Source organism: Pseudopipra pipra, chromosome 4 (genome assembly GCF_036250125.1).
Source record: "Pseudopipra pipra isolate bDixPip1 chromosome 4, bDixPip1.hap1, whole genome shotgun sequence".
NCBI classification, from domain to species: Eukaryota; Metazoa; Chordata; class Aves; order Passeriformes; family Pipridae; genus Pseudopipra; species Pseudopipra pipra.
In genome coordinates this window covers 52,059,129-52,085,094 of record NC_087552.1, presented here as the reverse complement: position 1 = coordinate 52,085,094, position 25,966 = coordinate 52,059,129, and the positions used below count along the sequence as shown (strand labels likewise).

General features: G+C 37.8%; 2 protein-coding genes across 20 annotated transcripts in view; one reads left to right on the top strand and one right to left on the bottom strand.

Annotated features, from left to right (window-relative positions):
* Nucleotides 1-19: 19 nt before the first annotated feature.
* NSUN7 (NOP2/Sun RNA methyltransferase family member 7) lies at nucleotides 20-21,825 on the top strand. 4 transcript variants are annotated; one of them, XM_064652969.1, is made up of 13 exons: nucleotides 305-4,074; nucleotides 4,267-4,626; nucleotides 5,010-5,068; nucleotides 6,437-6,567; nucleotides 7,578-7,730; nucleotides 8,977-9,160; nucleotides 10,740-10,950; nucleotides 11,591-11,734; nucleotides 12,267-12,368; nucleotides 12,897-13,014; nucleotides 16,322-16,439; nucleotides 18,535-18,783; nucleotides 19,118-21,825. In XM_064652969.1, exons 2-13 carry the CDS (start codon nucleotides 4,314-4,316, stop codon nucleotides 19,274-19,276), a joined length of 1,941 nt encoding a protein of 646 aa, XP_064509039.1. In that variant the 5' UTR covers nucleotides 305-4,074; nucleotides 4,267-4,313; the 3' UTR covers nucleotides 19,277-21,825. The 4 variants fall into 4 exon arrangements, with proteins under 4 accessions (XP_064509036.1, XP_064509039.1, XP_064509037.1 ...); XM_064652966.1 differs by lacking the exon at nucleotides 305-4,074 and adding an exon at nucleotides 20-113 and having other exon boundaries at nucleotides 18,535-19,137; XM_064652967.1 differs by having other exon boundaries at nucleotides 18,535-19,137.
* Nucleotides 21,673-25,966, bottom strand: part of APBB2 (amyloid beta precursor protein binding family B member 2) — a 180,751-nt gene continuing 176,457 nt past the window's right edge. For all 16 annotated transcript variants that reach the window (XM_064652950.1, XM_064652949.1, XM_064652952.1 and 13 more), the window contains one exon: nucleotides 21,673-25,966. In XM_064652950.1, coding sequence (XP_064509020.1) covers nucleotides 25,799-25,966 — 168 coding nt within the window. In that variant the 3' untranslated portion in view covers nucleotides 21,673-25,798.

Genomic DNA, 25,966 nt, shown 5'->3' with positions numbered 1-25,966 from the left:
CCTGAGCCCATGCCCGGCCCGGCAGAGGGGGCTGGCGGGGGGCCTGGGCAGGGGGACCCCCCGCCGGAGCACAGCGCTGGCGGCGCCCCTTCCCCACCCCAGCGGCCCCGCAGGTGCGTCTGGGCCGCGGCTCGGCCGGGCGAGTGAGGCGAGCGGGACGTGCGGGCCCCGCCGGCGGGGCGGCCCGGCGGTCCGGCTGCCCTGCCGGGCGTGGGGCGAGCCCTGCCCGGCATGGCGAGGAGGGGTGCCCGCAGCCCCAGGGAGCGCCCTCTGTCCCGCAGCGCCCCGAAGGGGCCGCGGGCGGAGCGGCCTGGCCGGGTACGAGCCCCGAGGTCCCGGCCCAGGGAAGGCAATCTCGGAACGTTTTGCCTGTTTATACAAAGAAGTAGCTTTCCTCCCCCCCCCCCCCCCCATTTTTTTTTCTTCTTTTTTCAGCTGCTGCATATCTGTCCTGTGAGTCGACTTGAGCTGGGAGTAAAGCGGAGCTGGGGAATGGTCTCATGGCTGACTTCTTTTCCTGACTCACTAATCTCCCGTCCCCTCCAGATTAGTTGACTGTAGCTGGGGAGAGCAGAGGCTTTGGAGTTCTGTGTCAGACAGTTGCAGTTGATGTTAGGAAATTTATGGGGTCATGTGTACCCATAGAGTTAGTAAGACAAAACCTACCGTGTATATATATGGCTGTCAAGGATTTACTGTTTGTGAGGAGCCATGTCCAGGGAGTGAGAAAAAGGTTAACTAAAACATCTTGTTCAAGAGCTTTCTCAGAGCATGAGCATAAAGTCTTTGTTCTCTCTCACCCATGTTCTCTTCAGGTACTCTTCCAGTGGATTTCCTGTGGGCTTAGTCTTAGATGTGTTGAATGCTTCAAACACAGGGCCTATCAGAGCAGCTGAGAGCTCCTCTCAATCTTTGGGTGTAAAAAAGATAGGAAGAAATGTGAATGCCTCCAGGCCTCGTACCTCACGCTGCCTGACTGTAAAGCAGTATAGTCCAATTTAGATTCCCAGTCTCACCCTTAGTTCGCACTCTGCTATTTGGAATCTGCAGTCTTCTTATCTTTATTGCTATTGTTTGTATGTGGATACAGTAACTTGTGTTATGGGAGTTTATCTGCATCTGTAATTACAGGTATTTTTGGAAGAGAGTTTTGTACATCCCTTTGCACAGATAAGGTAAGAAAGAAGCACCCCTTTTTCCTTGGGATGCTACTGGTAGTGCTTGTTGAACTGTTGTGCTTAACAGTGAGTAGTCCTGATCATTGTCGTGAGTTTAGTGGATTGTGACTTGGAAGCAGAAGTGGGGAGAAACTTTCTTGTCTATTTTCTGTGCTTTCACAACCAGTATCATCCTGAAATAGGTGCTGTTTACCGCAGGAACTCTAGGTGTCATGGAGAACAGCTGCCCAGTAGCTGCTGCCTAAATCTTAGTCATGGATGTCTTTAAGTTCCCTTCTTTTGCATACCCTATTATTACTCTAACTTGTAAATTTCATCAAGCTTAAGGAAAACAGTATGGAAGTACGTTGGCAGGAGCTTGGAAACTTTATTGCCACAAGTACTTTATTGCTTTGTACCTCTAGTTAGCCAGATCACAGAGAGTATGTACCTATTTTTAACATGGAATCAGTGTGCTAAGACTGTATGGAGAGATGCTGGATTTGGGTCCAAATAAGGTTGATTCAGTGTGTGTATGACTCAGGAATATTATAAACTTTTATTTTATGTTTTTCTGTCTTCACATTATATCTCCATCTGCTTTAGAGACCCCGTAACACAACAGATTCATGTTTCATTTGAAAAATTTCTTAACTAAACAGTGAAAAAGAAATACTTCTGAACTTTGAAGGCCATTCTGTTTTAGTAGTGTGATAGCTTCCTTGGGACCTTTAAAGTTTTTTTTCCCCATCAGCTGCATAATCTGCTTGAGATCCAACTCATTTCTTCCACAAAGGCAGGATCTTTTCTCTCTTCTCTGGGAAGCTCTTCTTCCTAGCTGAGCTTCATATTAATCACGCTTGGTGTACTCTGCTTGGCACAGTGTTCAGTAATCCAGGCAGTGATTTACAGTGTTGCAGCTGTGCAGTGTATCTGCACAGGGCGGAACACTGTCATCTCATCTTTGTTAGGGTGACATTTATCTTTTGGAAAAGTATATTCATCACATCATCCTAATATCAGTGTATCTTGTGGCTCGGCAAAATCGGCTGTGGCAAAGAAGTCACAAAGAGTAATTGGGAACTCTTCAAGTCTTCAAAGTCCTGACACCACAGACATAGTTCACTTGCTACATATTTTAAACAGGAATATTTATGTTCACCTGGAGAAGGGGTTCGAGTTCCAGGTCCCTTTAGATGGTGTCCATGTTTCTGTGAAATCGTATACAAGTTTGCTGGTGAAATTAGTTTAAAAGACCCTGAAAGTATTTATGATTTTTTTCTTTTCTAAGCACAAGAGTTTCTGTTTGGTTTAGGTAACCTGGTACTTTATTCTAGTGAAGAATAGTGTTTTCTTTTGATAACACTGCTTGTTCTGTTTCAATATAGCTTCATACAATTAATTTATGTTTGCTCCATGGATTCATCAGTGCTGCATCTAACACTAGAGATGTTGGAGCTAAGCTCCCACCAGAGGAAACTATTTGCCTGAAGCCTTTGTAAAGAAATGGGAAGAATTGCTTTGATAGTGTTAGCAGTTCTTAGTTTTGGAGAGCAAATCCTGGGGAAGGAGAATGAGATGTGGCCTCCTCCAGGTGAGCTGCCAGAATTCAGGAAGGAACACTGGTCCATTGTCTGGAGCATGCTGGGCTGGTTGGACACTGACTTGTGCTGGTCTTGGAGAGGGGAGAAATGGGCTGAGTGTCACCAATGTTCAGGAAAGGGAGTTCGAATGGGGGAGTGCTGGCTCAGTATGGGGCATTTCATGGCTGCCTGCTGGAAAAGCAACAACTTGCATTCCTTCTTTCCCCTCCAACTCTGTGCTGCCATCCAGTGTTGCCACTATGGTTTATTGTGATGATGGGCAGGAAAGGGAAGAGGAAAAAAAAACGTGCTGAGCAAGTATGTCTGGCCTGAGAAGTATGTATTTTACCCTGAGGGGTGTTGGGGAGTGCAGGGAAAAAGCTTGAGAATGCTGCTGAACTAAATTATGTAGCAAAAGGAAGATCCTTTCCATTTGATCAGAGTATCACCTTTTTTCTTTTCTTTTTTTTTTTTTTTCCAGACTGGCAAACCCCCCAAATTCTGCTGTTTTATGCTGTTAGTTCTAAAATATTTATCAGCACCAGACCCATGCCTGACTTTCTGTATTAAAGCTGCTAAATTCCTCACAGTTCTCTTGTATTATTCTTCCCCAGACATTAAGACTAGTTTGATTTAAAAAAAAAATAAAATTAATTCTATCTTTAAATTTGTTCTGGCTTATCCTTCTTCTGAACACCTCCCAGTGTTATCATAAAAGCATGTTATAACAACTAGAGCAAGTAGAGTAAATCCAATACTTTAGGTGTGTTTTACGTGGGACTTTAGCATATATCTGCATTCAGCTAACACTGGGCCTTTTTATTTTTCTTTTTCTTGAAACCCCATTCCATCTCTGGGGAAGGTAGTTTTTATTTTATTGTTTATGTAGGATGTGTAGAGAATTTAAGAAATGCACATGGGATTATGGAGAGTTGAATAATACCTTCAGAAACTCTCAGAATGGATTTCCTGCATTTAAAATTCTGCTGTTTAGGTATTGTGTTAAATATGTAACTCTTAGGTGATCTCTCTTTTCCGCTTTTAAGAACAGATGTGCAAGTTAGTGGACAAACATTTGGAATTCACTGCAACTCTTTTCAAGATGGTTTTTCTTTGGAAGATATGATGTCTGCTTTGAAATTTCAGTGGTGTCTTTTTTCTTAAAGGAGAATTCCTAGTAAGAGATTCTATTCTGTCCACAATACTAATGCTTCTTATTAGACACAGAGAATCAGATCTCCCTGTACAATCTGTTTAGGATCATTTATTGTAAAGCACTGACTTCTTTGAAACAAATAACAGTCTTTGCACTGGCATTGGTGAAAACAAATAAGGTAAGAAAACTTACAAATACTTCTCTGTATACTGTAAGATGATAGATGTATACAAGTATAGGTGATAAATGTTTTTGCAGCATTAGTGCCTGAAAAAGAAAATAAGTTTTATTGAAAACCTGAAAATGAAGGGAAAAGTTTATTCTAGCAAAAGAAAATTTCATGATTCAGTGCAAACTTTTTTTTTTGCAGAGGCAGCAGGACTGTGACTTGCACTTACACAGTCAGCAACTGGAAAAATGCCAGGTTCTAAAAGTAACTTGGTATCTTCACATGAGGATGTTATAAATGATACGTCAGACTTGAGTGAAATTAAAATTTCGGATGAAAAAGGATCCGTTGCAAAAAGAACAGTGGCTCTAACTGAGAAGGATGGCTATCCCGACTCCGTGTACATGAATGCAGCTAAGATTTTTCAAGGCATTCGTACTGAAAAGAGTAAGGATAAAATGCTAGTGCGGTACGGCGATAACTCAGAATCTCCCATGCTGGCTTTTAAAGATGAGCATTCCAGGCGTGTATCTTATGAACTGGCTTTCAGTGCTCTAAAATGTAAGTACAAAACTTTTCCAACAATTGCCAACAGAAATGATGCAGCAGGGAAAACACAGGAAAGCAACATGTTGATCTCTGACAGCAGAGGTCTGAGGAATTCTTTGTTAAACTGCAGGTTATTACAAGACTACTCATATGCCTCAAATAGTTAAATATAGCTAAGTGTTATTAGCCTTTTGTGAAATCAAACAAACATTTAAACCCTATACATTTTCATGTAAAGGAATTATATAAAGTTGCTATTCTTCATGATTGAATTTACCCTTAATTTTCATGATGTTTTAAACTTACAATTTAGTGATTTATCAGGTTTTCTTTTTCTTCCCTAGAATTTTGTAGATTTCATAGCATAACTTGTCAACATTTTCTTTTTTTTGCAGATCAAGATCTTCTTGAAGAAATATTGTTAGATAGTGGTGTTTACCCATGCCAGTCAATAGTAAGTGAATGTTGTTGTGAGGAAATAAATTTTATATTTTCTACATTGATGTAATTAGAATCTTTTCTGCAACACTCTTCAAAGCAACCTTTGTTGTTTTGAACTATATGACAGCCTCAGACTGAAATATTGCTGACCATTTTAGATAGTTGTCCAAAGCCTCTGTCTCCAAAGTACTAGGTATGTTGTTTGTGAGATTCTGTTGCACCGTACAATCTTTTGAAGGGAATCAAAACCTTCAAAGAAAGAAGGTGGGAGAGAGACCCATAATCTTTACTGCAGGGTAGTACTTGCTCAGTCAGATTGTCCATGTGCTTTCCTTTCCATCTGTGTCCCCTTGTGAGCAGGGGAAAAAAAATCATGTATCCTTCCTGTCCTTGGGAGTTAGAAAGCATAGAGAGAATCCCATCAGACAAAAAAAATGCATTGAACCCACATTTCATTTCCTGGGAAAACCATACTGTATACAAATATTGTACTGGCAAAAATTGGTCCAGGTTACTCTCTGAACATACTTTCTTGCTTTGACATGAAAAGAAATTCTAGACCTTACAGAGTAATTTGCTGTTCCTTCCAGTTTAGTCTTTGATGGCTATGCAAATTGCAAGATGAACTTGAACTGATGTTATTTGTGGAGATTGATGTGAGCAGGCAAATGATCCAACACGTTTATCTTTTGCTTGTTTTTGTAAGGAAGTAAGACTTACATGCTAACATTCTGTGTTTGGTGGTATTTCCCTAATAACTTGAGTTTTCTAACTAATTTTGGTCATATTTGTGAGAAGTTGAGCATTTTAGAAGGCATAATAACTGTAGGAATTTCATGGAAAGAGGTAGACAATAGTAACAGAAGTGCTGTTAATTATTGTCCTTAAGCAGTGATGCTCCCTGGTGTAAAAATTTTGACATGGAAAGGAGATTTTACATAAATCCCAACAGCAGAACAGTTATTACAATTGAGTTTATGGGCTACTACATACAGAAGAATCCCACAAGAGATGAATTTAGACAAGAAGTTTTTGTTAGCTTTGCTATTCAATTCCTTAACAAGGAGAAAACAATTTCAGTGGTTCAATGCTGATAACATTAGAAGTTGTTAAGATGCAGTGTTTTATCTGTGTTTGGAGAATGTTTTTAATTTCGATAAGCTAAATAACTTACAAAATGTGTATTTTGAGTTTTAAAAAACCACAATCTTCAGTGTTTTATTAGCTCTCCATAACGAATTACTTTTGTATTCTTCCAAATAAGCATTTCACTGGAGTTTTTAATGCCTCACACAGGAGAATGCTGTTTGATATGGATCTTTTTGCAGAAGTAAGGTACACTTTGTGTCACTTTTGCTATCCAGATGCGTTTCTGTTGCAGCCAGATGAGTTAACCAGCTTGCTTGTTGTGATGCTTTATGACCTACAAGACCGAAAGTTTGAAGCACGAAAGATTTTTCATGAAGAGGAACCTGTAGAAGAAGTCCAGGAAATAGGGCATTATTTATATAGGTATATGTGCAAAGAGCTTTTTTTGTTGATATATATTAGCAAAAATGCAGATTTGTATAACCAGTACCTTTTAATAATAGTTATTAAGCATGTCTTTTATTTTCAAATCTTGTGGCCTTTTTGAATTTTTAATGAGAGCCTAGTTTGAAGGGAAACTTTCATATTTATATAGTTAAGAAAAATACAGCTAACAAACCATCCTTATATTATGGATTATTTTACTAGCATCTTGTCGTATTTTGGCATTGTTGAAACTTTTATCATACAATTTTAGGAGAGAAATTAAATATTCAGTAAATGTTCATAAATATGAGTGTAATAGAATCGAGAGGTCATGGAATGGAATAACATGCATCTATTTAGCAGTACTTCTATTATGGAACTTTGTTAAATATCTATTATTTTTAAAAATTAGAACAAAAAAGAGGGTACGTAAAATAAACATTTTTATATTTATTATTTTGTTAGTCAGATGAGGAACTCTAAAGGCATTTATTAGACAATATTGTGCCGTTGCTGGATTTAGAGTAGCCCAAAACGTTCATGGATATCTTAAGTGCAAGGTATTGCTGGAGGGCAGTAAGTAATATATCTGAAGTAGTTCACCAACAATTTTTATTTGCTGTGCATTATCATATATCAAGAGCTTGTGGGGAGAAAAGACTGAGCATATTTTCTCTGACTCCTGGTTGCCATCATACTTGTGTTGGTGTTGTTTCTGTAGAACAGGTCAGCTTTCATCAAATGCTCATTCTGCACATGTATGTATTTACATTTTCAAACATTTGAATGAATCTCATGATTGTATTCCACAGGTGGAAGTTCCAAAATATATTGGGTTGGGGTTTTTTAAGCTGTTTGAGAAAGTGAATGTATTTGAGAGTCACCTGTCATAATTCCAGTCCCACCTGCATTTAAATGAAATAATATTAGCTGTGGACTATACCTTGCATCTACCATTGTCTGGGATAGGAAATGTTCTTCTTAAACTTATGACTGTGTTTTTGTAGTCGTAGGACCAAAGCGGCAGCTGCACTGGCACGATGTCGCATTAAATACGATGCTCTTTCAATTGAACACTTTGTACCAGAAACCATATGGAAGCAGGAACAAAGAGTTTCTGCTTTACCTTTCTATGTTTGGATAAACACATTTAAAATAAGGTAAGGACTTTAAAGTATCATTTGGTATTGATGTTTTACATATGAAGTGATATAGGTTGCTCCGTACTTGTTTTAGAATTCTCAGGTTATATTTTTACCAGTAATTTAAAATTCTTACAGGAAATTCTGATTAGTCCAGTTCCATTGTGTTATGTTTGCTTGTAGTTTTTATATATTGCAGTAATGGTATTCATACCCTGTAACAAGGTTGTGAAACAGTTTTTTTACTATTTTGTTGCCTGTGTGGGTCTTTAACCAAAAGAAACAAGGAAATAAAGTTAAAAAAAATATGGATGAGTAAACTTGATGACAGAAGATAGAGGAAACATCTTTAAAAGTGGATGTATTGGTGTAAGCCATAATCTTGGCAAAGGGTGTTGAGACAGATACAATACTTAAAGTGGTGTTTATTCTGTGAGGGTGGTGTAAACTTGAAATAAAAACACACTTTTAAAAATTCTTATATTCTGTAGACTACTTTTTATAGTCTATACATCACTATAACTGATGTTCCCAGTTCTGTACTAACTGATACATGAACCATACCAAGTTATCCTGTTATTTGTTTTGTTAGACAGGTAATACATTTTATAATGTTTTCAAGAATTTTGTTTTTCTACTCTGGTCTTGGACCAGTGTTTGGTGCTTAGAAGATAATGTGTCTTACTCTGTTTGTGACTTTGCAGCCCTTAAATAAGACTGGACTAAAAGCTGCTGCATTCATCCCACATTTAATGTACCATATAAGGCTATGGCACTGTTCAACAAACAAATGTTGCTACATATACCTTTAAATCTTTATAATATTTGAATTGCTAACCTCAGCAGTTATGCCTTCATTACATTTACACAAGGATTCTTTTGGTTATCAGCCATTAAAATCATTGGTGAGTTGGGCTAAATTGAAAGCAATCGAAAGAACTAAAGCATTCCAGCAGTAAATTTACTACAGTGTGTCCTGAGCACATGGACATTTCTGTTTTGATGCTTTGAATCATTCTCTGGAGACACGTACATCTTTCTTAATTTATTTTATCAGACTTATTAAGTTAATTGTTTCAAACCAGAACTTATATGCCTAAAATATGGTCAGTTCCCCTCCTACAGGCGGTATGGCATTCTGTACCTATGTATGTATGCATACGTATGCACACACTAACAGAAGTAAAAAATTCATATAATCAATGTAAACTATATTGCTTAAGTAACTCTTGCATATTTAATGGTCAGAGTTGTATGTTAACAGCCTTGAAGATGTTATCAGAGATTTGGAGACGAAGGGACTCACAAAGGTTGAATCTGTGTCAGACTTTGACCATTATACGTATGCCATGGACCAACATTGCCATGATGTATTGGTTTTTCCTTCCTCTCTTAAAGAAGAATTGCTTAATTTAGATCTTTTTGCAGATTGCAAACTCTTACTGCAGGTGAGTTGATGTCACCCTTGAGTCAGATGATCTGCAAACTAAAGTAATTGCTTTGCATTAGAATGAGGTTGTGTATTGTGTGACTATCCTATTAAATCAGTCAGGCAGCAACATAGTCTCCTAAGGTTTTTGTTATTTTTGTTAATTAGAAGGTTACAAACTCATTCACTTACTAAATTTAGCATGCAAATGTCAATGCTTATAATTGATAGGTACACTTAGGTTAGTAGAATGTTTTACATTTAATCTTAAAACTCTTGACATTAAATATAAAAAGTGATCAAAGAGGCAGTCTCACTTCTAAAAAATGTGAGGAAAGTTTTGATGTATCTCTATATGCTTTCCCCCAGTTAGTAGATATTGGTGTGCTATTGTAGTATTTCTTCCTCTTCAACTGGATGTTTGGGATGGAATGATCACACTTCTTTGTATGTTGTGCAGTGTGGTTCCTAGATCTCCATAAACCCCACTGGTCTTTTTCCTGACTTACTGTCATTAGACTCTCCAGTCAAGATTGGTTGGAAGTTCCTGTTGTAGAGCAGTGGTTTGGAGTAACCGTGCAACAACACACAACCACGAGTTATCTGAACTATCTGATGATTTTGAGTGCCTAGCAGAAACATTTCAATGGGCATTTTCACTAGATGCTTAGCATCGTTGGGAAACTTTAGCCTCAAAATTTATTGCCTGACTTAAATAGTGATTCACTGTTCAATATTCAATTTCAGTGTGCATATTTTTAATAGAAGATTTGCAGAAAAGGACAATACATGAGAGCCCCATAGGTGATGGGAACAAATTCTGAGTACTACTACTTAAAAGTATTCAAAATGAGGAAAGAAAACTCTCAAAACCTCTGTCTCTTTGGTGGGGAAGGGTGGTGCTTGAATGCTGTGAGTACATAGACAATGATGTGAACTTAAAGGCTTAGCAGTGTTTTCCCGCCCTTCCATTTATTATCAGTGTTTGTCAGATTTGGTGCAAGACCTTGTACCTGTGGTCAGTATCTTTACTCCCTGCCTTTTTAAGTAATTTGATGGAGCTGATTTTTCTTAATCACCACTGGTATGAGGCCATTGACTCCTTTTGAGTGGTCCCTGTGTTTTCTGCATTCCAGTCTGGCTCTGTGTTGTTCAGATTTCAGCAAAATTTTGATCTTTGATCTGTAAGGACTTCATTTCTCCTGTAATGATTGTCAAGAGCTATGTGAATAGTTTTGCATTTCTCTCTTAATTCTACCTGTTCTGAATTGCGGCCTATGTTTGTTCTTTTCTGGCTGTTGTTAGGAGTTCTTCATCCCTCATGAGGATGATATGCATTCTCTCTTTTCACCTATAGAGATATTATGCTTTTTTAATGTATTATTTAGAATTAAGTTATTTAAATTTATTGAGTGACTGTTTGGATTTGTACTTTATTTAATTCTGTGTTAGGAGCTATCTCTGGTTAGTTTTTTCCTCCCTTCTTTCCCATTTCCTATGAAAACAATTAAATACTTTGCTAATTTGGAAAAGAAGGTTGGCATTCATAGAAACCAAAATAGATGGTTGTACTTAATTTTTATGTCATTGTTTTCTAGGATAAGTCTCGCAGCCTTGCAGTACACTCTGCACAGGCGCTGTTGAATGCAGGTGATGACATTATAGTGGCTCACACAGGTTCCTATCTGACCATTGCCCATATGTCAGTGCTGACAAATCATGGCATGTCCACAATTTTCGTTTGTGGTGTGAAATCTTCAGCAAAAGAAGAAGAACTGAGGAATATTTTCAGTCATATGGGATGTGAAAGTAGGTGCTGAAACAGTTGGTATGCAAAAAGTATTGTAATACAGATATTTGTGATATCTATAAATACAGCATAATTCTATCCAAATTCAGAGATCTTTTCTTTGAAGACTTGGCGAGGGCAGTAACAACTTTTTTTTTGTCACAAGGTGTGCTGACAGCTCTTCAGCTACAGTCAAGTTAATTGAAGGTCACAGATTAACCATGTTATACATGGAAGCTCCTGAAATGTCAAGATGAATTTTTCCATAGAAGTACTTACTGTATAGCAGTTGCTGTAGCTGGTAGCTGGGAACTTTTGGGTCCATTTATTTGATACTTTGGCTGTTGCTTTCAGTCTGATTTCCGGCTGTTTGAGTGTTAATTCAAAACACATGTACTTGTCCAGTTTATGCAGAGGACACGATCAGAACAGAATGCAACAAGACCCTGCAACCCCATCAGCTGTCTTTTCAGTGGAAGATGCAGGTCTAGTTAGCCTTTCAATCCATTTGAAATCCACAGGTTATAATTTGGAGGATCTGGGTCTAGCAGGCTCTAGCTCTGTAGAAATCTATGTAACAGCACAGTCTCTTCACTTGTATCACCTGTAGGTAGGCTTTCTTGCAATGCATAACTGTTGAGTTCTTCCTTTATTTTGCAGATATTCGGTTGTTGCATGAAGACTTTACTGAGCTTGAACCAACAGACCGAAGACTTCAAAAGGCAACAGTTATTTTGCTGCTACCACAATGCTCTGGACTGGGTGCTGGCAATCCAATGGAGTTTATTTTAAGTGAACACAGAGGTAACTTTTGATACAGAAAAGCTCATGCTTTCTGGTAGAAATTAATAAATTCAAATATTGTGGTCTAGTCAGTGTAGGTACTTCAGTAAATTTTATTTAAAACCCCTTATTTTAATTACTATAAAACATATATTAACTTGCATAATTCTCTGTCTGATTCAAGTTGGTAGTATGAAGTTTGAGGGTTATTCTGGGGAGCAGAATGTATATATTTTTTTTAAAGTAAAAAGACTACAGGCAGAAAATTTATTTCAATATACCAATATGTATATTTTTTTCCATTTGCTTACATTCCTTTATTGACTGTTTGTATAAGTCTGTTCACTGTACAATTTTCATTAAATAGAAGCAAATAAGAGGCACCAGTAATTACAGGTAAAGAAGGAAAGCAAATAAATTAGGCACTCCTCGGTATTCTAATTTGTAAAACCTACCTTCTAACTGCACTAGTAACAACCACATCTGTTTCTGCAAACAACTAAATTTTAAGACACTAAGTTGCAATACTAAATTTACAACTCTCTACTTTTAGATGCAGGGTTGCTACGAGACCTTTTCCAGGGATTTGTGTCTGAGGATAAACTCGGTATTCTTGCTGAGAGGCAGCTTAACGAGTTGATTCATGCACTGAAATGTAAGTGTGCTAGTTCTCCAGTTTCTGGGAGGACCTTGTACTATCAATTCCATTGTACTATCACCAGTTTTTACATTGTTAAAAATACATGGATTACTCTATTAATTAACGATAAGCATGTAACCAAAACCGCTGAATAATGATCGCCTCCAATCTGAAGGTGTCTCTGTGTCCTAGTGTTCACCAGTCTTCAGCATTGTGTATAGAACTGGCTTGTGACTTAGTCATACTCTGATTTGGAAATGCTGCAAATGTAGTCAGAGTCCATCTGCATGCTGCCACTTCCTTCCCTCTCCTTTTGTAGCTGTGTGAAAAGATAGATACAGCTTTGAATTTGTGCTGTGATCTGCAAATATTTAACATTTTAATTATTAAAAACCATTAGAGTTTGCATACTAATGTGTGCAGGAGGATATTCTTATTGGTAAAAGTGACATCCAAGCATAATTTTTGTGATGTTTTCAGTCCTTACCAAGCCACTGTCTGTATGAAGAATCTGAACAGTAGAAAATTTGTTTTGTTTTGTAGTTAACAAAGTACAAGCTATTGTTTACTGCACTTGTTCAGTTTACCCACAAGAAAATGAACTAGTAGTGAAAAAAGCACTGGAATCTGCAGTGGAAGGAGATAAAGGACAACCATATAGGTATGGAATGAGTAGTTTTATCTATGGAAAAATTAAAGTATAACTTTAAATTATAGCATAATTCTTATCTCCCAGACTGATATGTGTCTTGCATTAAATTAATATTTACAATAGTTTTTGCTGCCTGTCATGCCATTTTTTCTGATGTTTATGAGAGTACTTAGCAGTATTCTACTGACTTTTTCATCTAATAGTTTTGTTCACCTGAAACTGAGATGGGAGGAAACCATCACTGGTTGGAAATAACACTCTTCTGATGGAGCTATTGCTTTTATCGTATCAGTATTCAGAGAATGAAGCTAGTTTAAGATAAAATGGAGACTAGAAGTCAGGGAACTTGCTAGCATGCTTTCATCTTCTGACCTAGAATGATCAGTTTTGAAGGAAAAAGGAATTAAATCTTAAATTGTGAGAATAATATAGAAGAATAAAAACACTAGCTGTAGGATTGCTCATCCCTGTATTCAGATGAATGACTTGTGGGGAGGATGGGTTACAGTAAGAGATCATAACAAATACAAGTATATATGAAAAAAGTATGTGTTATGTATACTTTATATGTAGTTAAAACCTGTCAGCTGTCACCCCTGTCAGACAGAGAAATCGTTAGAAGGCTGGTGAGTACTTTCTGGATTTTCCTTTCAGTCACAATAGATAAATGCAAACAGTTGGCACTCACTTGCACATAGATACAATAGATGATTACGAGATGCAGGTTAAGAGAGTGTATGTTGCCAAAAGCACAGAAGAGTAATACCATATTTTTAGATTTTATATTACCTTAGATGATGTTAATACACTGGCTATCGCAGGGAAAGGTACTGTGGCTCAAGATATTCAGTGGAATTACATTTTGCATGATTAAAATGGTAAATGTTAACTGTGGCCAGTCCGAAGAATTTTAAAAAGTTATATATTATTCATAAGGTTAAGACATAGTGCAACAAAATGCATCTTTTTTGCAATTCACTGATAATTGAATTAGCCTGGTTGAATTTTTACATTAAGTGGGATGAAATCAGGGCTTGTCTTGCCAGTGATGGTATGCTAGTCCAAAAGCATCTATGGCTCTTGCTGTAAACTGTGTTTTCCTTTGGAATTTGAAATTTTGTGGAGTCTGTCATGTCTTGATCTTTATGCAGCTATTACGCTATGGGGAGAACTCAGGGAACCTTGGAATGTAATGGTCTCCAAAGTAGTTGAACACAAATAATACATACATTTGTAACACATATAACAGAATTTGTATTAAAAAGTTCTCAGCGCTTTAATTATTTTAGAAAAAATTCCCCCTTGTGTAAAACACCTCCCCTTCCCTCAAAGCCAAACCAAAGTCTGTTCAGTGTTTTGCAGAAACATCATGAAACTTGTCAAACCACCAAATTATACTTTTACTTCCAAATACAAGGCCATCTCAGATGGTCAGAAAGGGACAATAAAATTACATTAGGATTTTGGCAGACTTGAGCTAATTTGTGACTGAAGACTGATTGAGCTCCATAAATAACAATTTCAGAATTGGTTTTTGCTGCACTGTTATGCAGTATCTTGGATGTTTTCATGCACAGTTCTCACTACAGTAAAGTTGCTGGTAACCAGCAGTAATAGAACACCATAAATAAAATGTATAGTGTGATTATGCTTGTCTTAAGATGTCTTATATGGCTCAAGCCATTTAAGATGCATGTATTACTTGCAACAATGCCTTTTACACTTTCCTTAGAATTAATTAGAGAACCTACTCGAAACAATGCAGTATAAAACAATGCAGTATAGAATGAAAAAAACTGTTGCAGAATTACTAGCCCCAGTGTTTACAGTAGTGTCTTTGAGAGGGAAGTTACACTAATAAAACATCCTGTATGATCATCACAGGTCTACTTAATATTATTTTCCTTTTCCAATAAAATCGAGGGCTTTCAAGAAACTTTTACACCAGTTGTGCTTATGTGCATTATATCTTTTGGAATTACTCTGCAGTACTGGAGTAGTGCTGAACAAATTAAGGCTCTGCTGGAGTTTGGGATCATACAGATGGTCTTAGGGCTGTGCACTTGTAAGGGTGATTTTAAACAGGCTAAGCTGAGTTTACCTTAAGGATATGACAGTTTATAGCAAAGGCTTCACCTTAAGTAAGGGTACACATTGTGAACAGGTGTGTTTAGAGAGGAATCTAAACCACTCATGCATTTCTCTTTGGCGTATCAAAATTGAGTTAATTTCTGCATCATTTTTCAGGGTCAGACCATCCATTGAAGGGATTCCTGCTAACAGTAATTTGTATACATCAATAAAAATTAATCACTTTTTTTTTTTAATTGAGTGAGCTGATGTAAAATGAAAAATCTCCTGTGTCACAGGACATATAATGTGAGGAGGATGTGAGCCTTGTAGTCTGTTTTATCAAGTTCAAAGGCACATAGAAAAAAAGCCAAATCATGGTGGAAACTTAGAAACAAACAGTTTTGCAGACTTCCCATTACAAATGAACTAGCCAGCCAAATCAGGATATTGCTTACAAATACTATATGCATTTCTCCATAACCATCTTTGAATAAAGCTCTCTCTCAAGAGGATTAATGGAGCACTGAGGAGGGGCTCTATCTTATATTCCTCAGCAATGTGAAAAGGAAGTGGGTTATAATTGCAAAAAGACATTTTGAGAGTGTTTTTTCCATACTGAGACCTCTTAGAACTAGTTTAGCAGCCTTATGAGCCAAGTCCCTGGGGGCTCTTTGTAACAGCTAGGCGTTCCTGGAATACAAGGAAAACATGAGAAAAGGCTAGTTCTTTCTTCCCCAGTGATGCACTGCAAAACTGTAAAACTGGAAAAACATCACTCAATTATTAAAAATATTTTTAGCTTAGCAAATTTTGCTAACCTAAGGTTTTTAGCTTAGATATATTATTTATTATGAGCATATACTATTAACTCAAAGTCAATATCTCTGCAATTTCTGAGCTGCTTAGTGTTTTCAGGTCATTCCCCAACTTCATGGACAACTTGATAATCCAGTAATTGCAGACCTGAGAAAGAATAAAGTTTTTCATTATAATAATACATATTTATTATCTGGTGGTTAATACCATTAATTGGAAAAAATGGGAATTATTGAAAAAAATGGAAAGACCCCCATTGTTTCTAAAAAGATGAATTCTTATGCCTTTCCTGAATTGCAGTTGTTTAAAATTAAGATAAAGCTATGTCATTGAAAGGCATATTTGGAAATTACTTTTAATGCATCCTTGTTTATTTCCTTTTATATCCTTAAATATGATTTTCTGGTATTTTGTTTATTTTTTACAGGCTTATTCCTCCCGTTTTTTCTACTTGCTCCAATTCAGAGGCTTCCACTGAAATTTTTTTCAAAATGGAGCCATCAGAAATTTCCAGTGGCTGTTTTGTAGCTGTTCTAGAAAGAGAGGTAAGCTAAGGAAGTTACCATTTAAAATCACTTCACAGAAGATGACTACTGCAATTTTCCACAAAAGAATGAATGAAATTGAACATCTGAAATAAAATTCCTGGATGCTCTTTAGTTGTCTTAAGACCAAAGGATAGGGAGCAGTTGAAATGTGCCACTTCTGGAATTTTATGCTGAGCGCAGTTTTCCAACATGTGCCTGTTGTTCTGGAGCTGTTCCTGGTCAGAGCAGGCCCATGATCCAAGTCAGTGCCAGCAACATCAAGAGGAAATATATTGTTGTCATACCTTGGAATGAAATACATAGGTTGATTAGACTCATGATAAATGGTATCTAGTAAAGTTATTTTTTATCTGTGTCATGAGGATTTTGCAGTGTCCAAGCAGACGAACTCTTAAACCCTATGGGTGACACTATTATAATTTGAATGAAATAGGTATGAATATGTTTCCTTCCCAAACTAAGGCATATGCAAATCTGGCTTGAAAGGCAGGGTGCTTTTGCTGAGTAAATGGAAAAATGTTGGCACAATTCCTGAGGAAAGGCCTTAAAGGGCTAGTTTGCATCTCTGAGCATCAACATTCTCCTCTTGTGTCTGAGAAAAGCAAGAGTTTTTTAACCAAAAGAGGAAGGGGTGGGGTTGGGGGGGAGCAGCTCATTAGAATTTCCTTGCAAATTTATGATAGAAGATCTTATTTGGTCATTTGTGCTACTTTCTGTCATACTGTGATCACAGTGCTTGAAAGAAGCTTGTCTCTTAGGGGAAACTAGAAGAGAAGATTTTATTAAGAGTAAGAGAATCACATATGAAAAGCCTTTAATTTACCTATTATTGACCTTCTTCTTTTCAATAGAAAATATTTTTAACCTAGCTCCCTGAGTTTTAGTTAATCATGCTATGTACATATGTTTACCATATTGTATCCCTCCAGAGAAACAAATACTTTTGTTTCAGGTAGTTAATTTGAATAATTTTTGTCAAATTTTTGTCAAATTCTAATGGACAGAAGCAATTGCTCCTATGGCCAATTTTTAGGTTATTTGGGAAATGATCATTCTCCATGAAGCAGAAAACACGTACTTACAATTTAAACTGAAATTTCTGGTTTACAGAAACCCTCTTCTTAGCTAGTTCTAAGTAGTTTCTTCCCTATTTTTTCTCTATATGCTTGGATGCTGAGCTGGTTGCTACTTAATCTAGTCTGAGAATTCCTTACTTATGTATTATGAGGGAAGATTTTCATTATAGGGAAAATTATTCGTTTAATGTTACTGATAACATTTCTGTATTTTAGTAACTACTTCTGATACACACACACACACACACACGTGTAATGTATATGCATGTTATTACAGACACATCACAGAGCAGGTCAGTGTGGGAGTGTGCTGGTTTTGGCTGGGGTAGGGTTAATTTTCTCCCCAGTGGCTGGTGTGGGGCTGTGCTTTGCATTTGTGCTGAACACAGGGTTGATAATACAGAGATGTTTCTGTTATTGCTGAGCAGTGCTTACACAGAGCCAAGGCCACCTCTGCTTTTCATACTGCCACGCTGGTGAGGAGGCTGGGGGTCCTTGGGAAACTGGGAGGAGACACAGCCGGGACAGGTGACCCCAAGTGACCAAAGGCATATCCCATACCATATGACATCAGTATATAAGGTGGGGGGAAGAAGGAGGAACTGGGGACATTTGGAGTGATGGCACTTGTCTTCCCAAGTAACCCCTGTCTTATGAACCCATGAGTTTTCTGGCTTTTACCCTTCTGATTGTCTCCCTGACCCTACTGGCGGGGGAATGAGTGAGCTTGGTTGCTGGTTGGGGTTAAACCACAAGTCAGACATGCAGTACAGAGGCTGGAACTGAGCTTCCCCTCTTTGGAGTGGTAGAGAACAAAGTTTCTGAGAAGCAGATGCTCTGATACTCTTTACACAACAGTCATGTTCTTAATTTCATGAATAAATAGTTTGGTTAGCATTTATCATATGTGACTTAAGTCCTTCTGCTAGACTCTGCCACAGTTTTCTCATGGAGTAAATTCCGAGCAGCTCTGTGTTGTGACTTAGATTCATTGTTGTTTCCTTTGAAATTTTCAGAAATATTCTTCTAAAAAAGTGCCTGCTAAAGACATTTTGGCTTATGCTGCAGAAAAAGGACTACTAGATAGCATTTCTGAAGAAAAACCAAAAGAAGAGAAAAAGCAGAAAGTAAAACGACGTAAACGTAATGTTACTGGTACTGATAGAAAGCCAAAGGCTGCAGAGCCCCTTCACCATCAAACTGGAGCTCATGTTAAGGCTGAAGTTCCTGTGTCTAAAGCAGTCAGTGACACACAACAAAAGCATGTGCCCAGAACAAAAGCAGTCAGTGACACAGAAAAGCATGTGTGCAGAACAAAAGCAGTCAGTAAAACACAACAAAAGCATGTGGGCAGAGCAAAGGCAGTCAGTGACACACAACAAAAGCATGTGCCCAGAACAAAAGCAGTCAGTAACATACAGCAAAAGAATGTGTGCAGAACAAAAGCAGTCAGTAAAACACAACAAAAGCATGTGCCCAGAACAAAAGCAGTCAGTGACATATAACAGAATGTGTTCAGAACAAAAGCAGTCAGTAGTACAGCCGTGCCTAAAGCAGTCCGTAACATACCCGTGTCTAAAGCAGTCAGTAACACACAAGAACGTGCACCAAACAAACAGCCACGTTCAGCTGAAGAAATCTGCCAACCCTGATTCACACACAGCTGTGCCTGAAGTGCCAAAGAGTACATGTCATTTGTCCCCTCTGGGCAAGGTGTCTGAGAGAGAGACCTCCTCGAAGGGCACGTGCAAGACATAACGGGGTTATATTGAAGCCTGAGAAAATCACTTTGTCTCCAGAGTGATAACACCATAGGAAAGTTTGCAAGGAAACAAACTCAGGGTATCAAGTCACCATCACTTTCATAGCCAGACTGGAGCACAGGGTCCAAGTGGTTGAATATTTCCACCACCCCTGTCTAAAATGGTCAAGCCAACTGTGCTTAAACATCTCTGACCATGGGAACCTTCAAACTTGGCTCTTCCTTTATACAGAAGGTAAAGATTCCTGTATATTAATCAATACTCTTTGATTACAGTATATATTTATGCAGGATAATCTTGGTGTGGGAAAGAGCTATGTTATGGCTATTTGTGTAGAAATCTCCAGGTTATATAGTAATTTTTAATCCACTAATCACACTTTAAAGTGAATGAAGCTCAGCTGCCTAAGGCTGATAGACTGTTGCGAGGAGTGAGGTCAAAAAACTGTAATCTCTTGCTATACACTTTAAATTGACAAGTTAAATCACACATCTGACCCCCCATCATGGCCTAGTTCTGTAAGAGTAATCAATTTCAAATGGATATTTTTTTTAAGTGAGACTGCATTTTTTAAGTGGCTACTTTTCTTTACAAGTGCTAGGTACCATTTTTGCGAGTTTCCACTTTGATGCTTTGCACAGTAAGCTCGTTAGCTCACCTTTATTTCTAAAACTAGATGTGAACTTTTGTACAGGAAACTGGCCAAGTATACTAAGGGCCATGCACAGGCTTTCTCGTACTTACTCCCTTGGTTTCTACTCAAGTGTACTTCAAAATATTAACAATGAAAAATGGATAAAATATTCTCATGTTAGAAATGCTGAACTGTCATCATAATGTCATGTCAGACTATGTCATGGCTCATAATTGCTCCTGATCAATTTCTTAAAAGAAAAAGAGCTGATACTGTCAAAACAACTTACATTTATAAACCTTACTGCTAGTCAGCTGAATAATGACTGAACACAGAGTAGTTTGCCTGTCTTTGGAAACAGTCATGGGCTTCTAAGCTGCTCCCTCTTCCCAGCAAAGATTAAATAACTGTAAAATAGCTACGGTTGTTTTATCATCTAAGCAGAGCATAAAGGGAGACACAAAGATACTTTTAACAATAATCTGATTTGTGTTTAGGAGTTTTCTAAAAATGAAACAGCACAGCAATATAGAAAGGCAAAGGTAGCTGTGGCCCAGAAGAGAAATTTTCCTCTAGGCAACCATTTAAGATACTTGGCAAGAGTGTTGCCATGAGCAGCAACAAAATGTAGTATGGAATCTTAATTGATTTGACAAATGGGTCTGGATTTAGATCGATCCAGAGAAAATGTTTTAACATCTCTACTTTTTCTTCACCCACACCAGTCAGTGTCGCTGGATCAGCAGTACCTTTATAAGAAAGGATGTGAATGATACTCCACCAGCAACATAAACAGCTGGCTCGTGTTCACTGGATATTGTTGCTTCACTGAATCACTGAAAATTTCTTTTAGCATTTTAATCTGAGCCAGCTCTCCTAGGCAAAGACATCCCATACCTCCTGCATATCCCTGGGAGCAACCCATGGTCCTTACCCATTCCATTTACATAGTGAATTCTGCTCTTGTTTTTGAGCAAACCTGTAAGGATAGATTTAGACCTGTGCACCACAATATGTAGAACTGGAAAAAAAGAAATTCTTATTTCAAAACCATCTAGGAGGAGGAGAGATTCCACATGTTGGACAGTGGGAATGGACACTAAGAAGATTTAATTTTTTTTTCCTTCCTGTATGGTTGTTAAATGGTTAAAATAAACTTAAGAGATTCTGTGGTTAGAGAATGATTTTTTTTTAAATCAAGATCTGTATCATTCATTATTAAAGTTAAAATTACTTGTAAAAGAACATACATGTATGTGTCTGATGACAGAATTTCTGGGCTACTTATGTAATACATGTCATGATGTCCCACAATCAGCCTCATCTTGCTTTCAGAATTTGCATTTTTGAAATGGTATGGAAGCTAAACCAGTTAGAATCTTGATGTCTTACTAAGAATATCAGAGAGTGAATATTTTGACTCTGCAGATCAGCAGCTTTGTAAGCACTGAGCTTCACTTGGTGGAAACATCTGGGACTGAGTCCAGATGGCTTGTAGATGCTTGTACATTAAGTTAACACTCAATGACTTTTTACAGTAAAACTGTATCTTATGTAACTGTTTTTCAGTAGTCCAGTTGTCCCAGTTTGTAATTTTCAACTAGAAACTGTTGATTCAACTTTCCAGATGCAAAAGTCTCCATTTTATTGCTATTACCTCTAAAGCCACCACTTTGTTTTTCCCGTCCTTCAACCACCATTTGGAACAAAAAAATAATTTCCCAATTTCATGGAGCAGTCACAGTTGAGACAATCACTTTATGCAGCTAAATTTATTCTCAGAACAGATTACATTTAAATGTGGAGAAGTGGCCAACAGCAGGGAAAATTGTCCTTTTCTGTGTCAGTCAGGTGCTTTACGTAAGACTGGGCTCTCCTAATAAACAGTGGATGTGTTTCCTTCTTTCTTACTGCTGTTAAACAAACCTGCTTTGGCTGACTGTACATACAAGCTGTAGCAATGTGTTAATGAACCTGCCCAAGAAAGGAGTAATGTGGTCGATGGTAATGCTGATGCCATTGATGCTGAAATGCTGAGGCCATACTTACTGTTGAAATGAGAAAGTTCTCTTTTCCATGGGTGATATACTAACAGGTTTAGATCTCTAGGTAAATGATCTATGAAATGCTTGATACATTTAAAAGGAAAGAGATGTAGAACCCTCAGTGACACAGAACTGATTAAGCTATTAGATACTACATAGTTTTTGTTCCTCTGTCTCAAAAGCGCGTATTACTCCTCCAGGAACATGTGACTCTGCACAGGAAGTACATCACTAAAACCTCATTTTACTGTGAATGGATTCTATGCCCTTCCATGCAATTTTTGTTATTCCCATTTAACCACCCTGTAGGTGGCCTCTGTGGCCTTACATCTCTCACAGCCCCCCTCCTTGCTCCCCTTCAAATGAAACAGTAAGTGGCTTAAATAAAACCTTCAGCCAGCACTGCAGATTTCAAAAGAAAGGTTTTTATCTTTTAGTCATTGACTGAAAATAAATTTCCTTGCTTCTGCAAGGGAGTGTGTTAATGACATGACTGACTGACACGTGATACTTACCTCTAACTTAGTACTTGCATTGAAAAAACTGAAGAAATTAGCTTTGCTTTACATGATTTTTCTACAGACTTCAATAAAAATGTGACTACAAATAATTACAAAGCCTGCCTTTTTTAGGCAACCTATAGTATACAGAGTGGAGAATGTTACAAGAGCACGTCCAGTAAAGACAATACATCAACATAATAATGCAGGATATTTCAGTAAAAATAGAATAAATAAAATAAAAATATTTTAAGCTGTATTTAACAGGTTAAGTTAGAATATGGCATCAGACATACAAGGCATAGTGAACATGGCTGCCAGTCTACAGAATCACTAGGTATTATAAAAAATGCATAGATAACTGAAGGGTCGCTATAACATCAACTAGAACAGTGGCAGTTGCTCAAACACACACACCCCATACATACTTTTTTGGCCATGGTAAAAAGAGCATCTGAATATACTGTTTAACAAAAGATAATGGGCTTTGCAATATTAGGCTCCAACTCTGCAAACACCTGGATGTATATTAAATCTTTTGGAGAATAAGGAGATCTACTGAAGCAAAAAGGCCACATATAGTCAGACCATTAAGCACACTACTTAAATACTTGCAAAACAACAGCGTTTTGTTAACAGACACAAACCTCTTAAAACAAACATTGGTGAGTGAAGTACAGCTTTTCAAATACCCTTCTATCTTCTCAGCCCTTCCTGCAATTGCACACATTGCTACTGAAAACTAACCAGATGTTCATAGCCTTGACAACACTGGTGCAGAACTTCACACTGCTGCTCACTAAGTGTTGGTTTAGTTAGTCTGGATCTTTCCTGGGGAGAATCAGCACTGTAGAGGTGCAATGATGAAATTTAATTATACTGCTTAAAATTATTTCATTGTTGTACAACAGTTGCAAATCCCAAATCACGCTGTTCCCAGCTGGAACTTTAAAAAGACACTGTAAAGTAATTTAAAATAAAATTTGAATCACTGGCACAATGCCAAAAAAGGAAACTTTTTATCTCTTAACTTCACAAATATACCTAAAGGTACAGTGTTAGCCACCACATTTTAAGGGCAGTCATCCCTGGAAGTGTTCAAGGCCAGGATGGATGGGGCTCAGCAACCCAGTCTAGTGGAAAGTGTCCTTGCCTATGGCAGGGGGGTTGGAACCAGATGATCTTTAAGGTCTCTTCCAACCCAAACAGTTCTGTGGTTCTCTGATCTCACTCATGGCTGGGCTTCGCGAACGAAGATTTGGGAAGTTCTCTGATAGGAAGTGAGTTTTTATACTGCTCCTAGCAGAGGTGACTGGGATCAATATTAGAAACTGCAGAAGCAGGTATGCAAGCTGCCATGCCCGTGCTTTGTGATCTGGCTTTGTACTCGGTTAAACCACTGGTACTGCTTAGGGGGAGGGGAGTTGTTTGCACCCCCTCACCTGTAGCTCTCCCTGCACACTCAGCACAAGCAGCTTCTCTTCCAGCTGTACAAGCAATAGAGCTGGTGCAAAGGAGATGGCAAGAATGTGAGCCTTGAGAGGGGAAACAATTGCTTCAGTGCCTGAGGTGCAGAATCTCTGTCATGAAGAGATCTCAGATGGGTGGAGGATCAGCTCTTCAGAGCGTATTCTAGAGAGCTAAAAAGAATTACCATAGTTGCATAGCTAGCCTTCACCTGACATTTGCTCATACATCATGCTGAGTTTAGTTTAATGATATTTCTGCATTTTTCAATGCAGAAATTTCTGGAATTGTCATTCTTTTCCTGTTGTGTTCCTAAGTTACTTTGCCCAGGTGTTGTCACTAATTTCTTTAAACAAGGAAATAAAAAAGAAAATAGTTTGTTTGTAACAGTCTCTTGCATAGTAAAATAAAAAGGAGTTATTGTAAGAATAACATTGACAATGTTCCTTTATCTTTGCAGTATGACCAGATTTGCAGACTTGGGAGACACTTAAGGTTCGGAACTTATCTATAAATGGAGGCAAAACATTTTTAGCACTAGTTAAAAATACTTTTAATGTTCCATGTCCAAAGTGTGTACCAATCTGCAGATCTAGACAGAAGATGGCCAAGGGAAAGACTGAAGATGCATAACTGCATTTCAAAATTAGCCTGAGGTGCAATTTTGAGGGCAATGCTGGGCTGATTTGTGAGGGTCTGCAGGTGTGTCAATGAAAGCAATCAGATGAAGCCTTTGGAGCAAAAGCATTGAAATAACATTGTATCACCTGAAGCACTACCCTGTCAGAAAACAACTCTCTTCTAATTTTGTTACAAGAGCATTAAAAGTAAAATAATTTCATGGAATTTTGTAAATAACAAGAAACATAATTGTTCTTTTTCTGGCATGCTAAGTATTCAGCAGCAAACTCTAGGGGAAGGGGGAATTGTGCAACCAGACACGGAATTGAACATTTCATCAAACACTTGAATGGAAAAAGTATGAAATAGTTTAGCCTCTATAACAATTTTAAGACAATAAAATCATTATTTCTTACTTAGTCCTGATTGTTTTGAGCCCTGCATGAAACAAATGGTATTTCTGATGAATAAATGACAGATTTAGGAGAATAAATTTAACAGCCAACAGTTTCATTTGTATGTTTAAAGCTGAAAAGCTTCAGTTGATCACCCTGCAACTCAATTACTAAAACCATTTCTGGATTTTTCATCATTGATTTGGTTTTAAACACGATTCTTCTCTAAGACCACAATGTGTAACCAAAAGATGAAATAATTACACCATGATTCCAAAGCATGTCAGGGAGATGTTAAAGTGGTTGCTAGACCAACGCTGACAAACAATTTAAAACTAAGAGGTGTAGTTCTGTAAAAAACAAAACTTGTTATTTAATCTACAGTAATTCAATGGTAGCTAATACTTGGTACCCATTCCAGTGTTGAAAACACAGCAAAGTGCTGTAGGATTTAAGATTGGTTTGTGACAAATCCAGCTCAAGAAGGTGAAATTTTAACTCAGGCATCATTCACTCCACGGACTTTAGCATGAGTTCACTGGGAGGGACATGGCCATATTCTTTTTTTTGTGTGAGTTTAGGTAATGTTCATGTATTTACAATCAAACAAACCTTCCATTGCCCATGATGTAACTCACTGACAGCAAAAAAATTATTCATGCTTCTTTTCATATCAGACGATGGTGGCAAGAACGAGAGAACATGCTTGTCTAATATTGTTTTGATAAGGGTAAATTCTCTGAAGACAAAGCATCAGCAATTGAAATGGAAGGCCAGATATCGTCAGTTCATTTTCCTTAGTGTAGCTACTGTTATCTTCAGTTAAATGTTAGAAGAATCTTCCCTCTTGCGCAGCTATGGCATCTCAGTGACCGGACGTTTCTGTTTCAAAGTGTCAATGAGAGACAACACTCCTCTTTTTACGTTAGTTGTAACTCTTCTAGTCACCGAGTCTGCAGGAGGTGGGGGCGGTCGAACTTTCTGTGAAGGAGGTCTGGCTACTAAGCACTTCTGATACCGTAA